This window comes from Oreochromis aureus, linkage group 7, assembly GCF_013358895.1.
Source record: "Oreochromis aureus strain Israel breed Guangdong linkage group 7, ZZ_aureus, whole genome shotgun sequence".
NCBI classification, from domain to species: Eukaryota; Metazoa; Chordata; class Actinopteri; order Cichliformes; family Cichlidae; genus Oreochromis; species Oreochromis aureus.
Window position 1 is genome coordinate 64,061,677 of NC_052948.1, and position 19,169 is coordinate 64,080,845.

At 41.9% G+C, this 19,169-nt stretch overlaps 1 protein-coding gene across 2 annotated transcripts; it reads left to right on the forward strand.

The window, feature by feature from the left end:
• The first annotated feature begins 1,081 nt into the window (after window positions 1-1,081).
• LOC116327436 (cholesteryl ester transfer protein, plasma) lies at window positions 1,082-17,898 on the forward strand. Of its 2 annotated transcripts, none has more exons than XM_039614601.1 (18): window positions 1,082-1,233; window positions 1,462-1,757; window positions 2,965-3,079; window positions 3,165-3,296; window positions 4,197-4,267; window positions 5,828-5,915; window positions 5,988-6,057; window positions 6,145-6,205; window positions 7,295-7,386; window positions 7,537-7,636; window positions 8,759-8,838; window positions 10,496-10,546; window positions 10,636-10,788; window positions 11,017-11,084; window positions 11,586-11,628; window positions 12,075-12,144; window positions 17,495-17,580; window positions 17,673-17,898. In XM_039614601.1, exons 2-18 carry the CDS (start codon window positions 1,619-1,621, stop codon window positions 17,748-17,750), a joined length of 1,497 nt encoding a protein of 498 aa, XP_039470535.1. In that variant the 5' UTR covers window positions 1,082-1,233; window positions 1,462-1,618; the 3' UTR covers window positions 17,751-17,898. The 2 variants fall into 2 exon arrangements, with proteins under 2 accessions (XP_039470535.1, XP_031604875.1); XM_031749015.2 differs by having other exon boundaries at window positions 1,093-1,233; window positions 1,467-1,757.
• Window positions 17,899-19,169: the final 1,271 nt, after the last annotated feature.

The following is a 19,169-nucleotide window of genomic DNA, read 5'->3' on the forward strand; positions in this document are numbered from 1 at the left end:
TTTAGTAAACTATACAGTCCCCCCCCTGCATGTGCTGCCTGCAGGCACAGTCACAGTACAAATACATTGAAATTATAGGCTGAGCACAGCGAGCTAACAATTATATTTGCAGGTTATCTTAAGCCAAATGCAAATAATTCATACAAAGTAGAATCCACTAGTTAAAAACAGGCCAATGCAAAGTTTGGCTGGTCTCTAAAAGTTTCCTGCCCGTGTCTAAGGCGTGTAAGCCTCCTGTTATTAAATGGAATTTTAGTGTATTTCCTTCGAAATTAAAATGTAATCAGATACAAATACAGGTTATTGCACTAGAACAAGTCAGAAAAAATTATTTAGATAGTGCAAAGCAAGCAATGTTAAACCTTTCACCACCAGGTGGCAGTCTTCTTTTTCCAGATGATGTTATTGTTGCTGATTAACCTGATAATAAGTGTCCAGAAAATGCATGTTATAGCGCTGCCTCCAGAGGTTTCTGCTCCAGCTTCCTCCCTCAATCTAAACAGGTAAAGTGTAGGAGCTGACACATTACCACAGCAAGGAGGTAGCTGATCCACCTGGATGCTGGAGTTCGGCTGTGCAGGACAGGTAGCTACAAACAGACAGCCACGCTGGATCCTCATGCAGTAAGCTCTTCATGTTCATGTGCTGATAGCACAAGCACAGAAAGTTACCTGATGAGATAACTCGGATACGGTGATGTGGACTGATGAGTGATGTTTCTTCATTCATGCAGGGAAGAGATGGGAGCAGGACACACCATGGGTGGAGGCAGTGCGATGGTCTGGTGCTGGCATTCATGTAGATGTTGCTTTGACACTTGGTTTCATGTCACCAGATCATTGTCCAATTATCTGCAGAAGCTGAGAGCGGGCTACCTTTGTCCAGGTTTGGTGAACTTGTGCCTCCCACAGCCTCTCGTTTCTGTCTCAGACTCGTGTTTTTAGAGTGGAAGAACCAATCAATAAAGTCAGCTGATGTCACCGCACATAAAACACCCACACTTATTGATTCCTGTTAAAGGCCCCAACTAGATCAGTGCCCCCTTTGTTGTTACGTCCAGGCCCCGTCAGCTGTACCTCCCCTTTCGTCTCCTCTTACAGGGAGCTCCTGTTTCATTGTGACCCTGCATTTATTCAGGAACGCTGGCCCTGAATGTTAGTCCCCTGATGAGAGGAGGAAAGGCTGGAATCATTTTCAGAGGCTCCATGTTCACTTTTAAGGCGTCTTTGTGGGGTATGTATGCAGGCAGTGTTGCCTTCTGCTTCTTGTTATGTCACAGTTTGAAAAGAAAGGGATGCATTCTTTGTCCTGCTGAAGAGTTCAAAACTCCAGAGTCTGTGCTCATACCTGAGGTGACAGGACAGGTTGGACTTTGATCAGTTTACTTTAAGGGGGACAGACCTGAGTCAGTGTTTGTCCTTTCAACAAGTCTGAAGCACACGACTTGTCTTTCTCTGTCAGCACAGATATCAGCAGCACAGTTTTCCATGTTCCCGATGATCCGTTAGTAAAGCCAGAACCGAGGGAACCAGGATTCGCCTGCTGTGCTCCGACAGAACCGTCCACAGGGTTAGACACCTCAGCCAGTTCTCAGAGAGGGAAAACCACCTCGTGCACGATGCCCAGCAAAGTCCCGCTGCTGCTGCTGTCTTTGCTGTCCTGGTTCGGGACATCCCACTGCTGCCTGCAGGACCCCGCTTCAGCCTACAGATTCACCGGAGCTGTGTGCCGGCTCACCTACCCCGCTGCTGTCGTGTGTGAGTCTGATTTGGATGCTTTTTTTTCCTGGAATTTATCTGACTCCATTTATTGATTTTATTGAATCATCCACTCAAGCAGCGACTTTATGAAACCAAGAGCAGGAACAGAGTTACGATTTTATTCAAACACATACATTCAGTGAAGTTTCCCGATTTCCCTGTTTGCAGTGAAATAGCAGCAGCAGCAAACTTTCTCAGCTTTAACATGAATGTTATTCAGTTCTTGGTCATCACGTGAAGTGCACGTGACATCTATCTGCCACAAACCTCAGTCTGGTTGTGTTGTGTTAAAGTTTCTTTTCTCCTCACTGATGTTTTAGGGTCTTAACAGATATTATGAAGTTCATTCATGTGATTATTGCAATTTGGTGCTAACAAAACAAAAAGATTAAAACATTTAAATGTAAAATGAGATTTTCTGTCACCCAGTTCTGAAGGTTTTACTTAATGCGATGTATTCATGTTGGCTCATCTGTCAGATTAGGTCACCACAGATCACAACCCTTTGTTTTAGAGCACATGATGGGTTTATATTTTGTTATTGTCATTTGTATTGAGAAACATGTAATCATTTGTGTTTAGAAGTATATAGTTGATGGCATATTGAAAGAATGTCTCATCCTAGGAGGTCTGTAACAACTCTGTGTAGCATGAGGAGGGGAGTGCGTTCACTCCTCTTCAGAGTGTTCTGGCATAGATCACACACCTCCTAGGAGAGGTCGTATCTTCTCTTGCTGATATATGGTATAGCAAACACGCGTATATCTGTTTGAGTGTAAGAGCCTTTTGTTTAGATGGACCGCTAGACTCCTGGCACCAGCTTTGGGGAGTCTTCACGGGGTCACATCTTGACCCCACACATATACACACATATACACACACACACACACACACACACACACACACACACACAGGGTATTCTTTGTTCACATGTATACCTATGTAAGATGTTATATGTTAATGACCCTATGCATATTCATGTAACCACAATAAAAGGGTGCTATGGGGAACCTGGCTGAGAGTCTGACGGAGGTCAAGTGGGTGGAACGACACTTGGCTCCAGGCAGGCCTCCTCATGCATGAGTAACACAAAGAACTTTGCCTGCTTGTGTCTTGTTTTTGCTGTGTAGCAAATTGTCCTGAAGGTTCCAGCGAATAGGTTTGTGCTACAAACCTATCAGCACACGTGCTTTTATCTTTGCAGTGAATGAGAAAACCACTAAAGTGATCGAGGCTGCTTTTCAGCACGCCCGATACCCGAGCATGAAGGGGGAGAAGTCCCTGCTCTTCATTGGAAAGGTCATGTACGGCCTGGACAAGTGAGTAGACACACACATACATACACACTATAAACATATATGTGACACCCATGGTTAAAAAGCGTGTCCATTCTTCACCGTCCAGTTTGGAGATTCACAACCTGTCGATTGGTCAGAGCGCTTTTGAGCTGCATCCAGGTGAAGGCATCGCCATGGAGATAAGCAATGTGTCTGCAGTGTTCAAGGGCACCATCCACTATGGATACGGCAGCTGGCTGTGAGTATGTGTGACCAACAGTGGCACGCTTCACATACGTCACTTTTTACAGTGTAGTAGCCACAGGTGCACACACACACACCATATGATCTGATCTACAGATTCTTAGAGACTACTGCACATTACCTCGCTGAATCATGTTACTGTTTGTCTGTCACAACCATTTAGGTAGGTCTGATGAGAAGTGTGGATACTGGACTCAGTGATGCTACTGTCAGGTGGCAGTTGTGTTTGGTTGTAGTTTAGCCACAAGCTGTACAATTTCCTGAAACATGTTACCTTTAAAACAAGATCAGAGAAGCAACACTGCTAATTTAAACCATAAAAAATCCAAATCCACGTTCGCATTAGAGAGCAGCCCTGGTTTTGTAGAGGGCTCAAAACAGGTTATAGTTTCATTGCTGAAGTTTTAACATGGGTCTCTATGGAGACTGACTTTCTTTGATGCTAATGCTCTTCATACTCCAACGCACCCAAAACTTCCAATTTAATTTGAGTGAATGAGTCTTCACTTTGGAATCAATTATTATTTCTCATTAATGCGATCACAGCAGTTGTATTTTAAACCTTGACACAGAGTTTAAATAAATGTCAAATAGCAGCAACATGGCTGACGAGCTAGGATAGCTTTGTTGTTTGTTTGATTGCTGCAGTTTGAGTCTGATGGGAAAAACTTATAGTTAACCTTTGCAAAACCACTGCACTAATACTTTGTTTTTAGCATAGATAGATAGATGGACTTTTGTGCATTTTGTGGGTGTTTTTAAACATTTTTTAGTTGAATTACATTATTTTCAGCGACTGGGTGATTACCAATTCTCAGGCGGTGAGGATTAGTAATCCCTCCTGTTTCCTGTGATCTTTGACCTTACTCTCATTCGTATTTTTCTTTTTCTTTAGCGTTAACTTCGGACATTCAGTTGACTTTGAGATTGACTCTCAGATTGATCTTGGAATCAACCCCAAACTTTGTAAGTACATCATGTACCAGTTTGTTTGACCTCTCAACAAGCCACCCCCATCAGCAGTCACCATTCCTGGGTTAGGTTTATGTTTTGTTCCACATTCATCTTGGTAGTTTTTTCCATTTTTTGATGCTTTATGTTTTAGCTCCATTAATTTTTATGTATTCAAAGCTTTAAGAAATTATCAGGGCTGAATATAAAAACATACAATGATCACATAAAATTCAATGGATTGTTAAGGTTTAGTGAAACAAAACAAAAATGGCATAATGGGAGGTCAGAGGAGAATGGCGAGCCTGCTTTGAACTGACAGGAAGGCAGCAGTTGTTACAAGTTCTAACCACTTGTTACAACCAAGCTGTGCAGAAGAGCCTCTCTGAACCTGAAGCAGATGTGCTACAGCAGCAGAAGACCACACTGGATGCCTTCCTGTCAGCTAAGAACAGGAAACTGAGGTGACAGTTCATACAGGCTCACCTAAACTAGACAACAGAAGACTGGAACCTCCATTTCTCCTGCAACATTCAGATGTCAGTGTCAGAATTTGCCATAAACCACATGGATCCATCCTGCCTTGCATCAGTGATTCAGGTTTGTGGTGCTGTTGCTGTAATGGCATGTGTTGGGCCTCACTGAGCATTGTTACCTGAGTGTTCCTGCTGACCGTGCCCATCACAGTGCAGTCATCTTCTGACGCCTGCTTCCAGAAGGAAAACACACCATGTCACATCACAAAGCTGAAATAATCTCACACTGGTTTCTTAATAAACATGATGATGACTTCACTCTACTCAAACGGCCTCCACGGTCACCTGATCTCAATCCTGAAGAGCACCTTTGGGATGTGGTGGGATGAGAGATCTTGGATGTGCAGTAACTGTCCATATGGACCAAGTGAACGTTTCCAGTACCTTTTTGAAGGTACTGGCAGTTCTGATGGTGAAAGGAGATCCAGTCTGACACAAGCAGGGTCTACTTTATAATGTGTAATATTATTTCCACTTAAACAAACATGTGTGCCTTTAGTATAGGAAGAAACCCATGAAGGCACAGCAGACTGGTATCTTGGACAGCTACACTAAAATTAAAAATCTAGCAAAAGGCTGCCCCCTGGTGGTGAAAGTTTTAGTTATTTTTTTGAAGAGGTTAATTGTGTACAAACTCAGTCTATCTGCGCTGCTGCAGGGATTTAACGTGTGTCGTTTGTGTTGCAGCTTGTCGGCCTTAACCACACAAAATATTTACAGCCGTTTAACGTTCTACATGTGGGAATGTCCCAGCCTGATTCTGCAGAAAGTTTTCCAAAGTTCATGTGTTGTTGGGAAATTTCACTGCTAAATGAGTTTGTTTGTTTTCCATTAATACTTTACATCTGTATTTATTCAAGATTTTCAAACTGTGTTATTAGTATCATTTTAGTTTGATGTCATTATATCCTCCACCATCTTAAAACGTGGCTGCTAGTGTATCGTGTGACAGTCTCTTTTATTCCAGCTGAAACACAATGAAGCATCATATAAACACATGCTGACTAGCTATCCTCTGTCACCTGTGTGTCCCCGTCAGACTGCGGTGATGGAAAGGTAGCAGCAGACACAACAGACTGTTACTTGAACTTTCACAAGCTGCGTCTGCACCTGCAGGGAGACAAAGAGTAAGTAACAGAACTGTGAATGAAGCATCTGCATCAATTTCAGTGTCTGACTGTTAACATTTTTGTGGTCAGGCCGAACTGGCTGAAGAAGCTCTTCACCGACTTCATCACGCTTACTGTCAAGCTGGTCATCAAGGGACAGGTGAGGGCGACAGAGACAGACCTATGATGTGCACAACAATGATTTTTGAGAAGAATAAAGCAGTGACAGTTGTCTTCTCAAATACAGATCTGTAAGGAGATCAACAAGGCGGCAAATATACTGGCTGACTTCATACAGGACACGGCAGGTACGCGAAGACCTGAAGGAAGAGTTTGAAATCTAGAATTAAAATCACTTTACTTTCCTTAAGCGTCTGTTTCTGTGCAAACTTGGCCAAATTATTGGTAACAAATAATCTCCTACAAATGATGTCTTAGTACATATTTAATAGAAATGCTAAAACATAATGTGACTCTTTCACTTCTCGGTGGGTTTTTGAGTTGCACGGTACTCCTGCGGCCGGTCTTTTGATTTTGAGGTTTTCAGCTCTTCGCATCGATGTTCTTGTTCGATTAAGGTCAGCATAGGTCACTGTAGAACTCCTCAGAAAAGCCCGGCTCCTGCTATGTTTGTCGTTTCTTTGTATCATTTGTCGCTTCCAACTCGTCATAAACTGGCAGTTTTCCAGGACATGTTGGACTACAGATCATTGAGGGCAGTCTGGATGTAAAAGTCTGAAACAGACTGCATACAAATGTTATCTACTGCCCTGGTCACTGAAGACTGTGGTCTTAACCTTCTGACTAAACAGACAGACGGGGTAGTGGAGTGAGTAATTAGTCCTGTAGAGTCAGTCACTCTGCCTGCCTCCTTTTTTATCTGTTTGAAATCAACGCTAAGGGAGTGCACATTAAAATAAGACAGGAAGACAAACTCTTTGAAGCTTAAATGGATATTTTGCTCTAGAATTCTTCAAAAATTTGATTTCACTGGGTTTTGATCAGATATTTAAGACAATGAAGCAGCTGTATCTTGATTTTGTACAGCGTCAGTTTTCATGTTATGGCTTATTTTATTTCTCAGTGGCAGCGAGTCATTGCTCAACTTCTCAACAACTTCTTCCTGTTGTCCCTGATCACACATGCCAAGAAGAATAGACTTCTTTAAATGATCATAACCTATTCAAAACAGCAGAAAGTGGGAAAAATGCTACGCTTTCCACAGTTTCCTATAAAGTTCTAGTGCAAACTAAATGCGTGCAGGCATGCCAGCAACACTTCAAAGGAAGAACATATGATTGTTTCAGTGAGATACCAGAGAAATCAGTTCTTTGGCCTTTAATGTGATCGACCATTTTTTGAAGTTTTCTATTTTATCCATGTTCTGAACATTACAGAGCAGTTCCTCACTGATGGAGACATCAGCGTGGACATCGGTATCACTGCTGCTCCTGTCATCACAGCAAACTACATCGAATCATACCACAAGGTAAATGATAACTTTAGATACATAATTTAATACACAGCAGTGCTGGATCTCCTTTAAATGGTGTAATCTGCAGTAATTCTTCAGTACTGGAGGACATGTAGGGGTCTAATAATGATCTCGTTGGTCACTGTGGGGCTCCACTTCTTCCAGGGACTGACCAAATACAACAACAAGATTGCTGTCATCAATGAATCAGTTTTCCATCCCAGTCAGCTGACCGAAGACAGGATGATCTACTTTTGGATTTCAGGTTAGCAGTAGACACTCTGTTTATCTTTTGTATTTTGTTTTCAGGTAATTTACACCTTTGTGAAGTGAAATTCCACCAGGTACTATAGAAGGCAATGACCACGCTCCACTTTTCTGTCTTTTCTATACCCTCACCCCCGCCGGTCAAAGCAGAGGGGTGGCCCTCCCTTAGCTCGGTCCTCCTGGAGGTTGTTAAAAGGGAGTTCTTCCTCCCCACTGTTGCCAAGTCATCGTTAAAATGATAAATGGCCTCTATTTGTATAGCGCTTTACTTAGTCTCTATGGACCCCAAAGCGCTTTACACTACATTCAGTCATCCATCCATTCACACACACTGGTAAGGGCAAGCTACATTGTAGCCACAGCTGCCCTGGGGCGCACTGACAAAGGCGAGGCTGCCGGACACTGGCGCCACAGGGCCCTCTGACCACCACCAGTAGGCAACGGGTGAAGTGTCTTACCCAAGGACACAACGACCAAGACTGTCGGAGCCGAGGCTCGAACCAGCAACTTTCCGATTACAAGACGAACTGCTAACTCGTGGTTAATATTGGATCATCCACTTGTTGGGGCTTTACAAGTTTCAGATTCATCCTTAGCTTTGGAAGTCTGCCACAAAAGAAAGGAACATAAGAAAAACAATATATATGTTGGTTAACACATAGACATGCTCAAGACGACCTGCTGGAGTTCAATCTGAGCTTCAGAATGAGCTTAAGAACTTGAGTGACTGTAAACGTGGTGTGATTTTTGGAGCCAGACGAATTGCCTGAGTATTTCAGAAGCTGCTGATCTGCTGGGATTTTCCCACACAAACATCTCTAGGCTCAGAAAATATCCAGAGAGAAGAGAAGAATGGCCAGATTGATTCAAGGCAGCAGAAACTGAAATAACTCTTCGTTACAACCAATGTATGCAGAAGAGCATCTCTGAACCATAAACACAGCAGAAGACCACACCAAGTGTCACATCTAGTCAGCCAAGAGCAGGAAACTGAAGCTAGAGTTCAAATCACCACACAAGACTGGAATTGGAAATTGGAAAACCAATTTTATTTAAATGTATTGAAAGACGTTTATTTGTACGTGGAAAGCTATTAATGCAAATGGTGTTTTGACTGCAGACCAGTTCTTAAACCCGATGCTCAAAGCAGCTCACCAAGATGGCCGCTTTCAGCTCAATGTCTCTGGAGAAGAGCTCACTGTAAGTACTTCAGCATGACATCAAACATTAGACAAAGATAACACAGGTGAACACAAAATGCACTTTCTACATGAAGGTGTTTATTATTTGAGGGGGGGGGAGGGGGGGATCCCAACCTACCTACATGGCCCTGTGTGGAAAAGTGATTGCCCCCTACACCTACTAATTGGTTGGGCCACGCTTAGCTGCAACAACTGCAATCAAGCATTTGCGATAACTGTCATTGAGTCTTTTACAGCTGTGGAGAAATGTTGTCCTACTCATCTTTGCAGAATTTTTTGTAATTCAGGAACATTGGAGGGTTTTCAAAAGTACCACCCTTATGACCGACATTAAAGTACAGTAGTATACATCTATTTAACACCACGTACAGTTTACACAAGAAAATTTTATTTCTTATATGAATGTTATTTAACTGTCATAAACAGGATGTGACAAGTGATGATAATAACTACTGTACTGCATTAAAACTTTCACAGCCGGTGAGATATCCAATCTTTAAGTGATGACGTATGAACAAACTATTCTGCGTTTATTAAGGCTGTTTGGTCTTTAACATGTTTTAATGTTTTGTATCTTGTTCTATTTAATCTGAACAAGCCCCTAAAAAAGTCAGTGATCCCTGTCGGCCTCTCTCAGTTTTTATTACCACTGTTCATTTTAAAGCTCAGTTTTTAAAACCTTGCGATGTAACTACAGCCCAGCCCATGCAGCAGTATATTAATGACTAACCTTATATTGCAGTTGTTCTCCTGACTGAAGTTTGGTCCGTTTACAGCATCCTGCCATGCGATTGCATTTGTCCCTAACCATCGGGAACCTTCACGTTAACTTTTATTAAGTGGAAAAAAGTTAGCGTTCATCCTCCAGCTTCACTCTGCTAATCATGCTAACCATAGCTGTGTAGCTAGCCGCCACGTAACACCTCATTATTGAAACTTAACGTAATACATAGTAGCTAGCCCAACTTCAATAACCCTACAAATGTCACTCCTGTTTACTTTCTTGTATGAAGCATTCAGAGGTGGACTTGCTGCTGTTTTTTGATCATTGTCCTGCTGCAGAACCCAAGTAACGAACAGATGGCCAGACCTTGTCCTTTAGGATGTTTTGGTAGACAGCAGAATTGGTGGTTTCATTTACCACAGCAAGTCTTCCAGGTCCAGGGGCAGCAGAAAAACCCCAGACCATCACACTACCACCACCATATTTTACCGTTGGTATGATGTTCCTTTTCTGAAATACTGTGTTACCTTTATGCCAGATGTAACGGGACACACACCTTCCAAAAATTTTCACATTTGTCTGATCAGTCCACAGAGTGTTTTCCCAAGAATCTTGGGGATTATCAAGATGTTTTCCGGCAAAACTGAGATAAGCCTTTATGTTCCTTTGCTCAGGTCGGGTTTTCATCTTGGTCTACGCAACTTTGTCAGGCAGGTCCTATTGGAGGAAGACTTTTTTACCCCTTAATAATAAACACCTTCATTTAGAAACTGCATTTTGTGTTTGCTTGTGTAATTTTTATCTAATTTTTAAATTTTGTTTGATCATCTGAAACATTTAAGTGCAACAAACATAGAAAAATATGAAATCAGGAAGGGGCAAACACGTTTTCACACCACTGTACATGCTTGAATCTTGAATATAATTTCAGACGCTCCTCAGGACAAACCTCTCTACTGCCATGCCTGAGTTTATTAGGAAGGTAGGAATGAAAGCTGCCTTGCAACACGTGTGCATATAATATATACTTTCTTAGATAGGACGTAAAACATTTTGTGTTTTTGTGTTCAGTGTCTGTTGGATTCAGCTTCCCCAGAGTTAAGACTGTGGAGTTCATCGGTTCCATATCTGAACAGTTCCATCTTGGGAACGACAATTTGGGTGCAGGCATCTGGACAGCTCCACTGTGAGAGTCAAGGCACACCAGTACTCTTCTTTCAGACGGTACTTTTTCACAGTGACAGAACATACTTTAGAGTTACTAGCTGCCTTTTCCTATACGGAGACAAACTGAGAAACACATCTAATTCTCAATAGTAAGTCTCTGAAAGGTGTTTAAAAGTGAAAACATAACCACATTGTGTCTGTCAGACCGTGCAGTGAATAAGAAAACTGTGGATTACAAAGGCTTCTTTGTGTTTGATCTTTGTATTCTTTGTCTTTGATGTGTAGAGCATGGCCGTAGATATCACAACTTCCTATGTTAACAAGAAAGTCCTCCTGCAAGGTCATCCAACAGAGTAAGACTGATACCTGACTCATATTTTTGAACACCTTGACTGATGACCCAGTTTGGTCCCAGCATTAGCTGTGGCCTAACATTTGGCTCTAGAATACTTTGGTATACAGAGGAGCTCGTGTGTGAGGTGTTTTTTAGTTTTTGCTAAGTGATTACTGAGACAGTGTAATGTGGTTGTATGTGTAACACACTCCGTTTTATACAATGACCCCAATACCAAGTTAGTGATCTTGGTATCAAAACAAACTAGTTCAGAATTTAGTTTAAAGGCAAAAGTGTTGATCTTAGTGAGTTGCTGTGCTGTCTGACACTAAGATGTTAACAGCAGGTTCGAGCCCTTTAAATTGTTCTACTGTTTTCACCTAACTGTATGGCCATAAGTGTTAGACTCTGATATCTGATATAAAACTTATTTGCAGGTGTAATTTTGGTCAGTTTCTCTGTTGTCTCGAAAACTGTCCTTCTACGCCTGGTGTGTGATCGTGATCCTCTTTCATTTTAGGATCTCAGTATTCAGAGCTGAGCTGCCGTTACAGGATCAGCAGGTATGTAGTCAGAATAATACAAGTGTTTTTAACCTGCTCCATTTCCTTTATTTTGGATATTGTGGTTCGGTTGTGCTAACTTTGTACCTTTTACATACTTTTTGGGCTGCTGTCAAACAACACGTCAAACTTCATTATGCTTTAAAAAATGTAATCACTGCTGAAAAAGTAATTTTCATAAATTCACCCTGAAAGCATTAAAGATTAACTGTCTACTTTCCCTCAGTTTCTAGGACACACGTTAAAGTGTTATTTTAGATGTATGACAACCTGCACAGATATATTATTGTACATTATTACTGAATTGTTTTCTGATGTAAGTGTGAATAATTCAGTTTTCTTTTCCCATTCAGATTATTTAGTTCCCAGTTAAACTGATGCAGATCCTACTGAACATTTCCATTTTTTGATTAGATTATATCAGTAACCCTTCCCTTTGTTTCTAGCTATATGATGAAGCACTCGAGTTCATAAAGGAAGCTGTGGTGAAAATTGGAACTCCCAAAGTCCTGTCTGGTAAGAAACACAGCTCCTCAGCTCCGTCCTCAAGCCTTTCACATTATTATAAAGCTTTGCTAAAATGCACAAGACTGCATGAGTTTTATCATTACTACAGTACTTTACACCACGACGCTCTCAAAAACAGATCTGTAAGTGAAGCTGGATCAGCGTGGACAAAATTATAGACTTTCTTTACCTAAGTAGAATTACAGATCTCTGTGTTAAAAATACTCCAGTAAAAAGTTGAAGTACTGAGTAACTTCTTTGCTCGAGTAACAATATTAGTACAATAGAATCAAACTGTTATTCCAATCTAAGTTCTAATTGTCACGAAAGCTTCAATCTGTCATGTCGGACACATGCAGTGAAGGAGAATTTTATAAAAACAACTATTTTCTGTTGCTACATTGTGGAGCGTGATTTTATCTCCACAACTAAACAGTAAAATCAGTCACGGGTTAGAGTGGGATTCAGCAGGTGGGCTAACCCTAACATCTGTCTAGTGCCTCAGCATAGAGAAAAGAATCACAACTCACAATGATTTCTAATGTGAACTTCAGTGGATTTTTTTTAGTCTACATACATCAGCTGACCAGTGGGATGAATTCACCAAGATGTAAACACTTTCACATGCCATCATGGTCGATGTCCACTCCCTACACTGACACTGTTTATACTGTCTTTGTTTTTAGTTTTAGTTTTTGCACACTTGGTTTTGTGCACCCATAATTCCATTGGACATGTACAATGACAATAAAGGGCTATTCTGTTCTATTCTGTTTTATTTTAGACAGTATGCACTTGGTATCAAGTTGGACCCCAGTGAATCAATCTAATCATCATCAGGTTAAATGTAACCTAAATCTGACAATGGGCACTGCAGCTACTGTCCACCTGTCCAACACAGAGCTTTACTGTGAATTCACCACAGTACTGCACACTAATAGTGATGTGTGGGTCACGAACGAAGCGGCTCTTTGAAGTAAACGACGCGAGGAGCCGTATTTTGTTTTCTTTCTCTCACCCTCTCTCTCTCACTTTTTTTCACTTCACTCCACACGTGAGCCTTGTGTTTGCCGAGCAGAGGGGGAGGGGCAGTAGTTATACTCTCAGTAGCACAGGAACAGAGCAGGAGGGAGAGAGAGAATGAGAGCCAGGGACAACATCATCACATTAGAAAGGTAGAGTAATGAAAATGAGTGACACCAAGAAAAGAAGCAAAATCTGGAACCATTTCAATTTCATTGACAATACAAGGCAGAGTGTAGAGTCTGCAAGAAAAGGATATCATATAGAGCCGGCTCCACAAACAACCTGCACAGGCACCTGAGAACTGTCCACCCATCAGTGCAATGGGAAGATAAAAGACAGTGAGTGGAGTGTGATATTAATGAAGGTGCCAGTGTGTCTACTGCAACTGTTAGACACACTGCTGCTGCTGCATCTACAGCATCATGCAGTACACCACCACAACCACCTAAACCAACCCAGAGCTCTATGAGACAGTTTTTGTTAATTTTTTGCTAAATTAGTTTAAAAAGAAAAAGCTGAAGAAAGAGCTATCTTACACGGCCAGTTTATTGAATAAGATCAAAGATCTAGATGGCAGATATGCATCAAACCCAGATCCTAACCTCTATACAGAACGTGTGAAAGTTCAAGCCAGTCTCAATTTAACCACCACCGCAACAGCTATGGTTCAATTAATTAAGACAAAGCAACGCTTTTTTGAATCCGGTGATAAGGCAGGGAAACTTCTGGGCTATCAAGCCCGTGCTGAAGCAACCTCCAAACTAATTCCAAAGGTCAAATCTGCCGCTGGCGACATAATATCGGACCCAGAGGGAATTAATGAAGTATTTGTTCGTTTCTATTCCAATCTGTACACTTCAAGCTCTCCACCTCTATCAGAAGAAACTCTCCAAAATATACATTTTCCAAGAATAGCTAGAGATCTGACGAAGGGATTAGGGGGACCAATTACTGTAGTAGAGGTACAAGAAGCCATTAAATCCTTAAACACAGGTAAATCGCCGGGCCCTGACGGTTATTCTGCAGAATACTATAAAGCCAATTCTGATCTTATGGCACCATTGTTGAAAGATATGTATAATGAAGCCTTTTCAAAACGTCAATTACCTAAGACTTTGTCCGAAGCTATTTGTTTAATCTTGAAAAAAGACAAGGATCCTCTATTGTGCAGCAGTTACAGACCAATTTCTCTTTTAAATATTGATTTTAAAATACTTTCTAAAATTCTCGCACTTAGGCTACAACGTGTTCTGCCACAAATTATCTCTTCTGATCAGACAGGGTTCATGGCCGGCAGGCACTCATATGACAATTCAAGACGCCTCTTGAATATTATCCACACATCGTGCAACTCAATTCCAGAGGTTGTGGTATCTCTTGACACGGAGAAAGCCTTCGATCGCGTCGAGTGGAGCTTCCTCTATGAGGTGATGGATAGGTTTGGCTTGGGGGTTGACTTTATTCTCTGGGTTAAGCTACTATATTCTTCGCCATCCACCTGTATTCGTACTAACAACAACTTGTCTTCGCCTTTTCCACTTGAGAGGGGCACTAGGCAAGGGTGCCCTCTCTCACCCCTCCTATTCGCCATTGCTATCTAGCCTCTTGCAATATGGCTGCATTCAGAGGATAGATTTAAAGGCATTACAAGGTTCGGTGTGACCCACAAACTCTCCCTTTATGCAGACGACTTGCTCTTGTACATTTCTGACCCTCTAAACTCATTCCCGGTGCTTTTTAACATACTGGACCAATATGGTACACTGTCAGGATATAAGCTCAATTATCAAAAAAGCGAGTTGCAACCCCTCAACTCCCTGGCCAGAGCTCTTCCCCACTCAATAGTGCCCTTTAAGTGGACAGAAACCGGATTTAGATATCTGGGGGTTTTATTTCCTCTTCTATACCTAAAATGATGAGGGAGAATTTTCTATCCCTACTAGACAACGTTGGGAAAGATTGTGACCGTTGGACTTCACTACCATTGTCAGTGGCAGGGAGAGTTAACCTGATAAAGATGAGTGTCCTCCCCAAATTCTTGTATCTTTTTCAACATGTCCCAATTCTTCTTACTAAAGCATTCTTCGACAAGTTAGAAAAGATTCTGTCACATTCCATATGGGGAGGGAAACAAGCTAGAATTCGCAAGTCTATTCTTCAGTCCTTTAAAACTGACGGTGGTCTTGGTCTGCCCAATTTTAGACACTACTATTGGGCAGCTAACATACAAAAACTCTTACATTGGGTTCACAACGACCCCCCTATACCAGCCTGGGTACAAATGGAAACTGCATCTAGCTGTTACTCATTATCATAAATACTCAGCTCACCACCCCCTTTCTCTCCAACCCTTGTTGGGGAGAATCCAATAGCTAAGGAAACGGTAACTATTTGGCAACAGTTCAGAAAATACTTTGGGCTACTTGGACCGTCTTTGCTAACACCTTTACTAAAAAATTGCAATTTTGCACCTTCAAACACTGATGCGGCCTTTAGAGGTTGGAAAGATAAAGGACTTAGGATTGTTAAGGACTTGTACAGTCAGGACACCCTTCTATCTTTTGCTGACCTATCGTCTAAATACGACCTGCCTAATTCCAATTTTTTTTGTTATCCTCAGGTTAGAGATTTGTAAAAACGCAGTTCCCTCACTTTCCCAATCGGCCTCCAGAAACAAATCTGGATATCATCCTGCAGACGAACCCTCATCAAAACAGACTGATATCAGCCTTGTATAAAATACTAGATACTTTGGTTCCCAAATCCATTTCTCATACTAAGCTGAGATGGGAGGAAGAGCTACAGACAACCCTGCCAGAACAGCAGTGCGATTCTGCTTTGAAATTGATTCACTCGTCCTCAATTTGTTCCCGTCATGCTTTGATTCAGTGCAAGGTGGTCTATAAAGTACATTATACAAACGCAAAATTATCTAAAATCTATCCAACCATTAGTGATGCCTGTAGCAGATGCGGACTATCACCTGCCAACCATGTCCACATGTTTTGGTCTTGTTCAAAACTGAGTGCATTTTGGAGGGATATATTCGACACACTTAGCCAAGCATATGGCCAGACTGTCCCTCCTAACCCATCCTCTGCAATTTTTGCCATTCCTCCCAACTTGAACTTATCTGGCCCCCTCAAACAGGCTCTTTACTAGCTCGGAGGCTTATTCTGTTGAAGTGGAAGCTTCCCCACCCCCCAACTCATGATCATTGGGTGAGAGATGTACTCTTTAACTTAAAGTTGGAAAAACTTAGATTCTCTCTAAAAGGTTCTATTAGGAAATTTAACAAAATCTGGAAATCATTTCTCTTACTGGTGGACACCATCACTTTACTTCCTGAGTCTGAAGTGAACTGAGTGAGGCTACATTATAAAGTTTGGATTTTTTTATTTTATTTTATCTTATTTTTACTTTATTTATTTGGTTTTCCTTTTGTTTTGTTTGGTCCCTTTTTTGTTTTTGTTTGTTTTTGTTTTGTTTTTTTCTTTGTTTGTTTTTTTGGTTATGCTTGTTATGTGTATTCGTCTTGAGATATTTTTTTGTGTGTGTGGGCAGAGACTGGCTCTCTGCGGTGTCTTGTCTAGTGTGGACCTGGTAGGGGGAGAATTCGGGATGGGGGGGTTGGAGGGTACAATGGACATACAACTGTTCTGAAATCAAGATCGACTTTGCTGTTGCTAACTTTGTATGTCATTGTTGAAATCAATAAAACAAAGTTGGAATAAAAGGAACAAGCTGAAAATTTAAATAGTTAAAAGTAGAATTGTAAATAGTTGCTTTTTGTATTTTATAATTTATATTTCACAGAAGCGAGGCTGCCATATCGCGCCATCGGCCCCTCTGGCCAACACCAGTAGGTGAAGTGTCTTACCCAAAGACACAACGACCAAGACAGAGAGAGCGGAGAATCGAACCGGCAACTTTCCGGTTACAAGATGAGCTTCCCAACCCCCTGAACCACAGTCGACAAGATTTTCCCAATCGTTTGCTCTTGCTGTCCTGTGAACAGCATCGGCGTGGTGAAGCCGGTATTACATGTTACATGTTGTGGGCGACCTTGGTTCAGGGGGCCTCACTTCTGTCAGTCTGCCCCAAGGCAGCTGTGGCTACAACTGAAGCTTGCCTCCACCAGTGTATGAATGAATAGTGGAATTGTAAAGCACTTTGAGTGTCTCGAAAAGAGCTATGTAAATCCAATCCATGATTATTTATTATTACATCTGTATCAGTTTGTGAGAGCAGGGATCCATGGTGTGAATTAGCCTTTTGTACAGTTAGTCTTTCATTTCCACTCTAAAGGATGCTTTTGTGGTTTGTGTTCCAGTTCTGGGAGTTGAGCTAACCAGGCTTCTGGACAAACAGGGATTATACCAGTTTGATCTCTTTAACCCTGAGGTGCTTCCCCGGGACGTGAGTCTTCTCGTTTCTCTCTTTCTCTTTCTGTATGTGTTGTATTTCTGCATTCACACAGCTTCTGCCTCTTCCTCACTCTCATGCTGCAGGGCTTTGTGGTGATTCAGATGGATTTTGGTTTCCCTCATCACCTCCTGGTTGAGTTTCTCAAGAGGACACTGCAGTAACCTTTAAATATCCTACCTGATAGTGTGTTTAACACTGAAAACTCAGCTAGGACTGATGTGAGTCAGTTAGAACATACTTCTGTCAAGTTGTTGGTGAACATTTTGTTTGTTGTTGTTTGAATAAAATTAAATACCATGTAAAAACAGGCTTCTGCAGGTGATGTACAGTCAGTTAAAGATTGCTACAATTATTGTGAGACCATAGTTGTGTCCCAAAATGTAGACTGCATCCTCCTGAGGCCACATTTGTAGTCCGATTACATCGCAGCGACGCGACGAAGGCTGCCCCAATTCATAGACTCCTCCAAATCCGGCCGACAAATGCTTTCTCCTTTTCCCCTGATTTGAAGGACAGGTCGGGTGTGTCCTTCGTGGCCCACCATATCCCAGAATTCATAGCGCGGCCCAGCCAATTCCACTTTCCAACAATGGCGGCCGCTACTGCGTTTTAATATTACTCTTATTACTCTTCCTGGGTCACAAAATAAACTTTTAACATATTTTCAGGCGAGAATGTAGCTGTGTAAACTTCAAATATCTGCTCGGTTTATCAAGGTATCGCATATTTGCAAAAGTGCTTCGACGTTTTCGGAGACGTCTGTTACCCGCTAGCCGGGAGGTTCAATGGTCACTCCATTGGACTCCCAAACCAACCCAGGGCTCTATGGGACTCCCAGCGGACTCCCGGCTTCATCGTTTTCAGACCCCCTGCGGTCTTTTGCTACTCAGGTTAAACATGATATATAAGTCACTCCGATAACTTAAAAATGTTATTGTTTGGCTTTTTCCTGTGTTTTATTTGTTCCTGAGTAAATCTGTTTGGCTGAGATCAAAGTTATTAGATTAGATTAGATAAAACTTTATTAATCTATCGGGTGGGTTCCTCTGGGATTTTCACACAGCTGAATAGACATCAAACAGAAAACTGATTAAACAGAAGTGTGAGAAGGTCGAGAATTTACGGCAGTGTCCTGTTATATTTTAGATAGCAGCGAGCAGACGGCTGAGTTTATTAAACTCCACCGAGACAGTGGTGATGCATATCTGAAGGCTAGACCGTCCCATTTCACAGCCTCACACTTCCGGCCTTCTCGGTCTTCGAAGGACCCAGCCCACGTAGACCGTGACAGCCTGGGGTCCGTTCTTCGTACCTCGCTAAGTAAGTTAGCTGGATTTGATTGTTGACGATTTCGCGTGATCTTGGATCATTCGGTTCTCCGAAGCTCATCCGGGACTTGCTGTCATAGCAACAGATCCGTAAGCGTAAACCTGCTCGGGAGCAGGCTTACTTTATGTAAACAGGATTAGATCGCGGCCACTCAGGTATGTCCGCTTCATTTATACGAAAGTGTTACGGTTTGGAGGAGGACTCAAGCGCAGGACTCCAGTTCTGATGCTCACAAGAAGGGTTTATTTACA

Bases quoted from the DNA above. Each gene is read 5' to 3' on its own strand.
- LOC116327436 (XM_031749015.2), top strand. From the start codon at position 1,167: ATGAGAGGAGGAAAGGCTGGAATCATTTTCAGAGGCTCCATGTTCACT. The intron at 3,080-3,164 runs GTGAGTAGACAC...TTCACCGTCCAG, and splicing joins GTCATGTACGGCCTGGACAA to TTTGGAGATTCACAACCTGT. The intron at 4,268-5,827 runs GTAAGTACATCA...TGTCCCCGTCAG, and splicing joins TGGAATCAACCCCAAACTTT to ACTGCGGTGATGGAAAGGTA.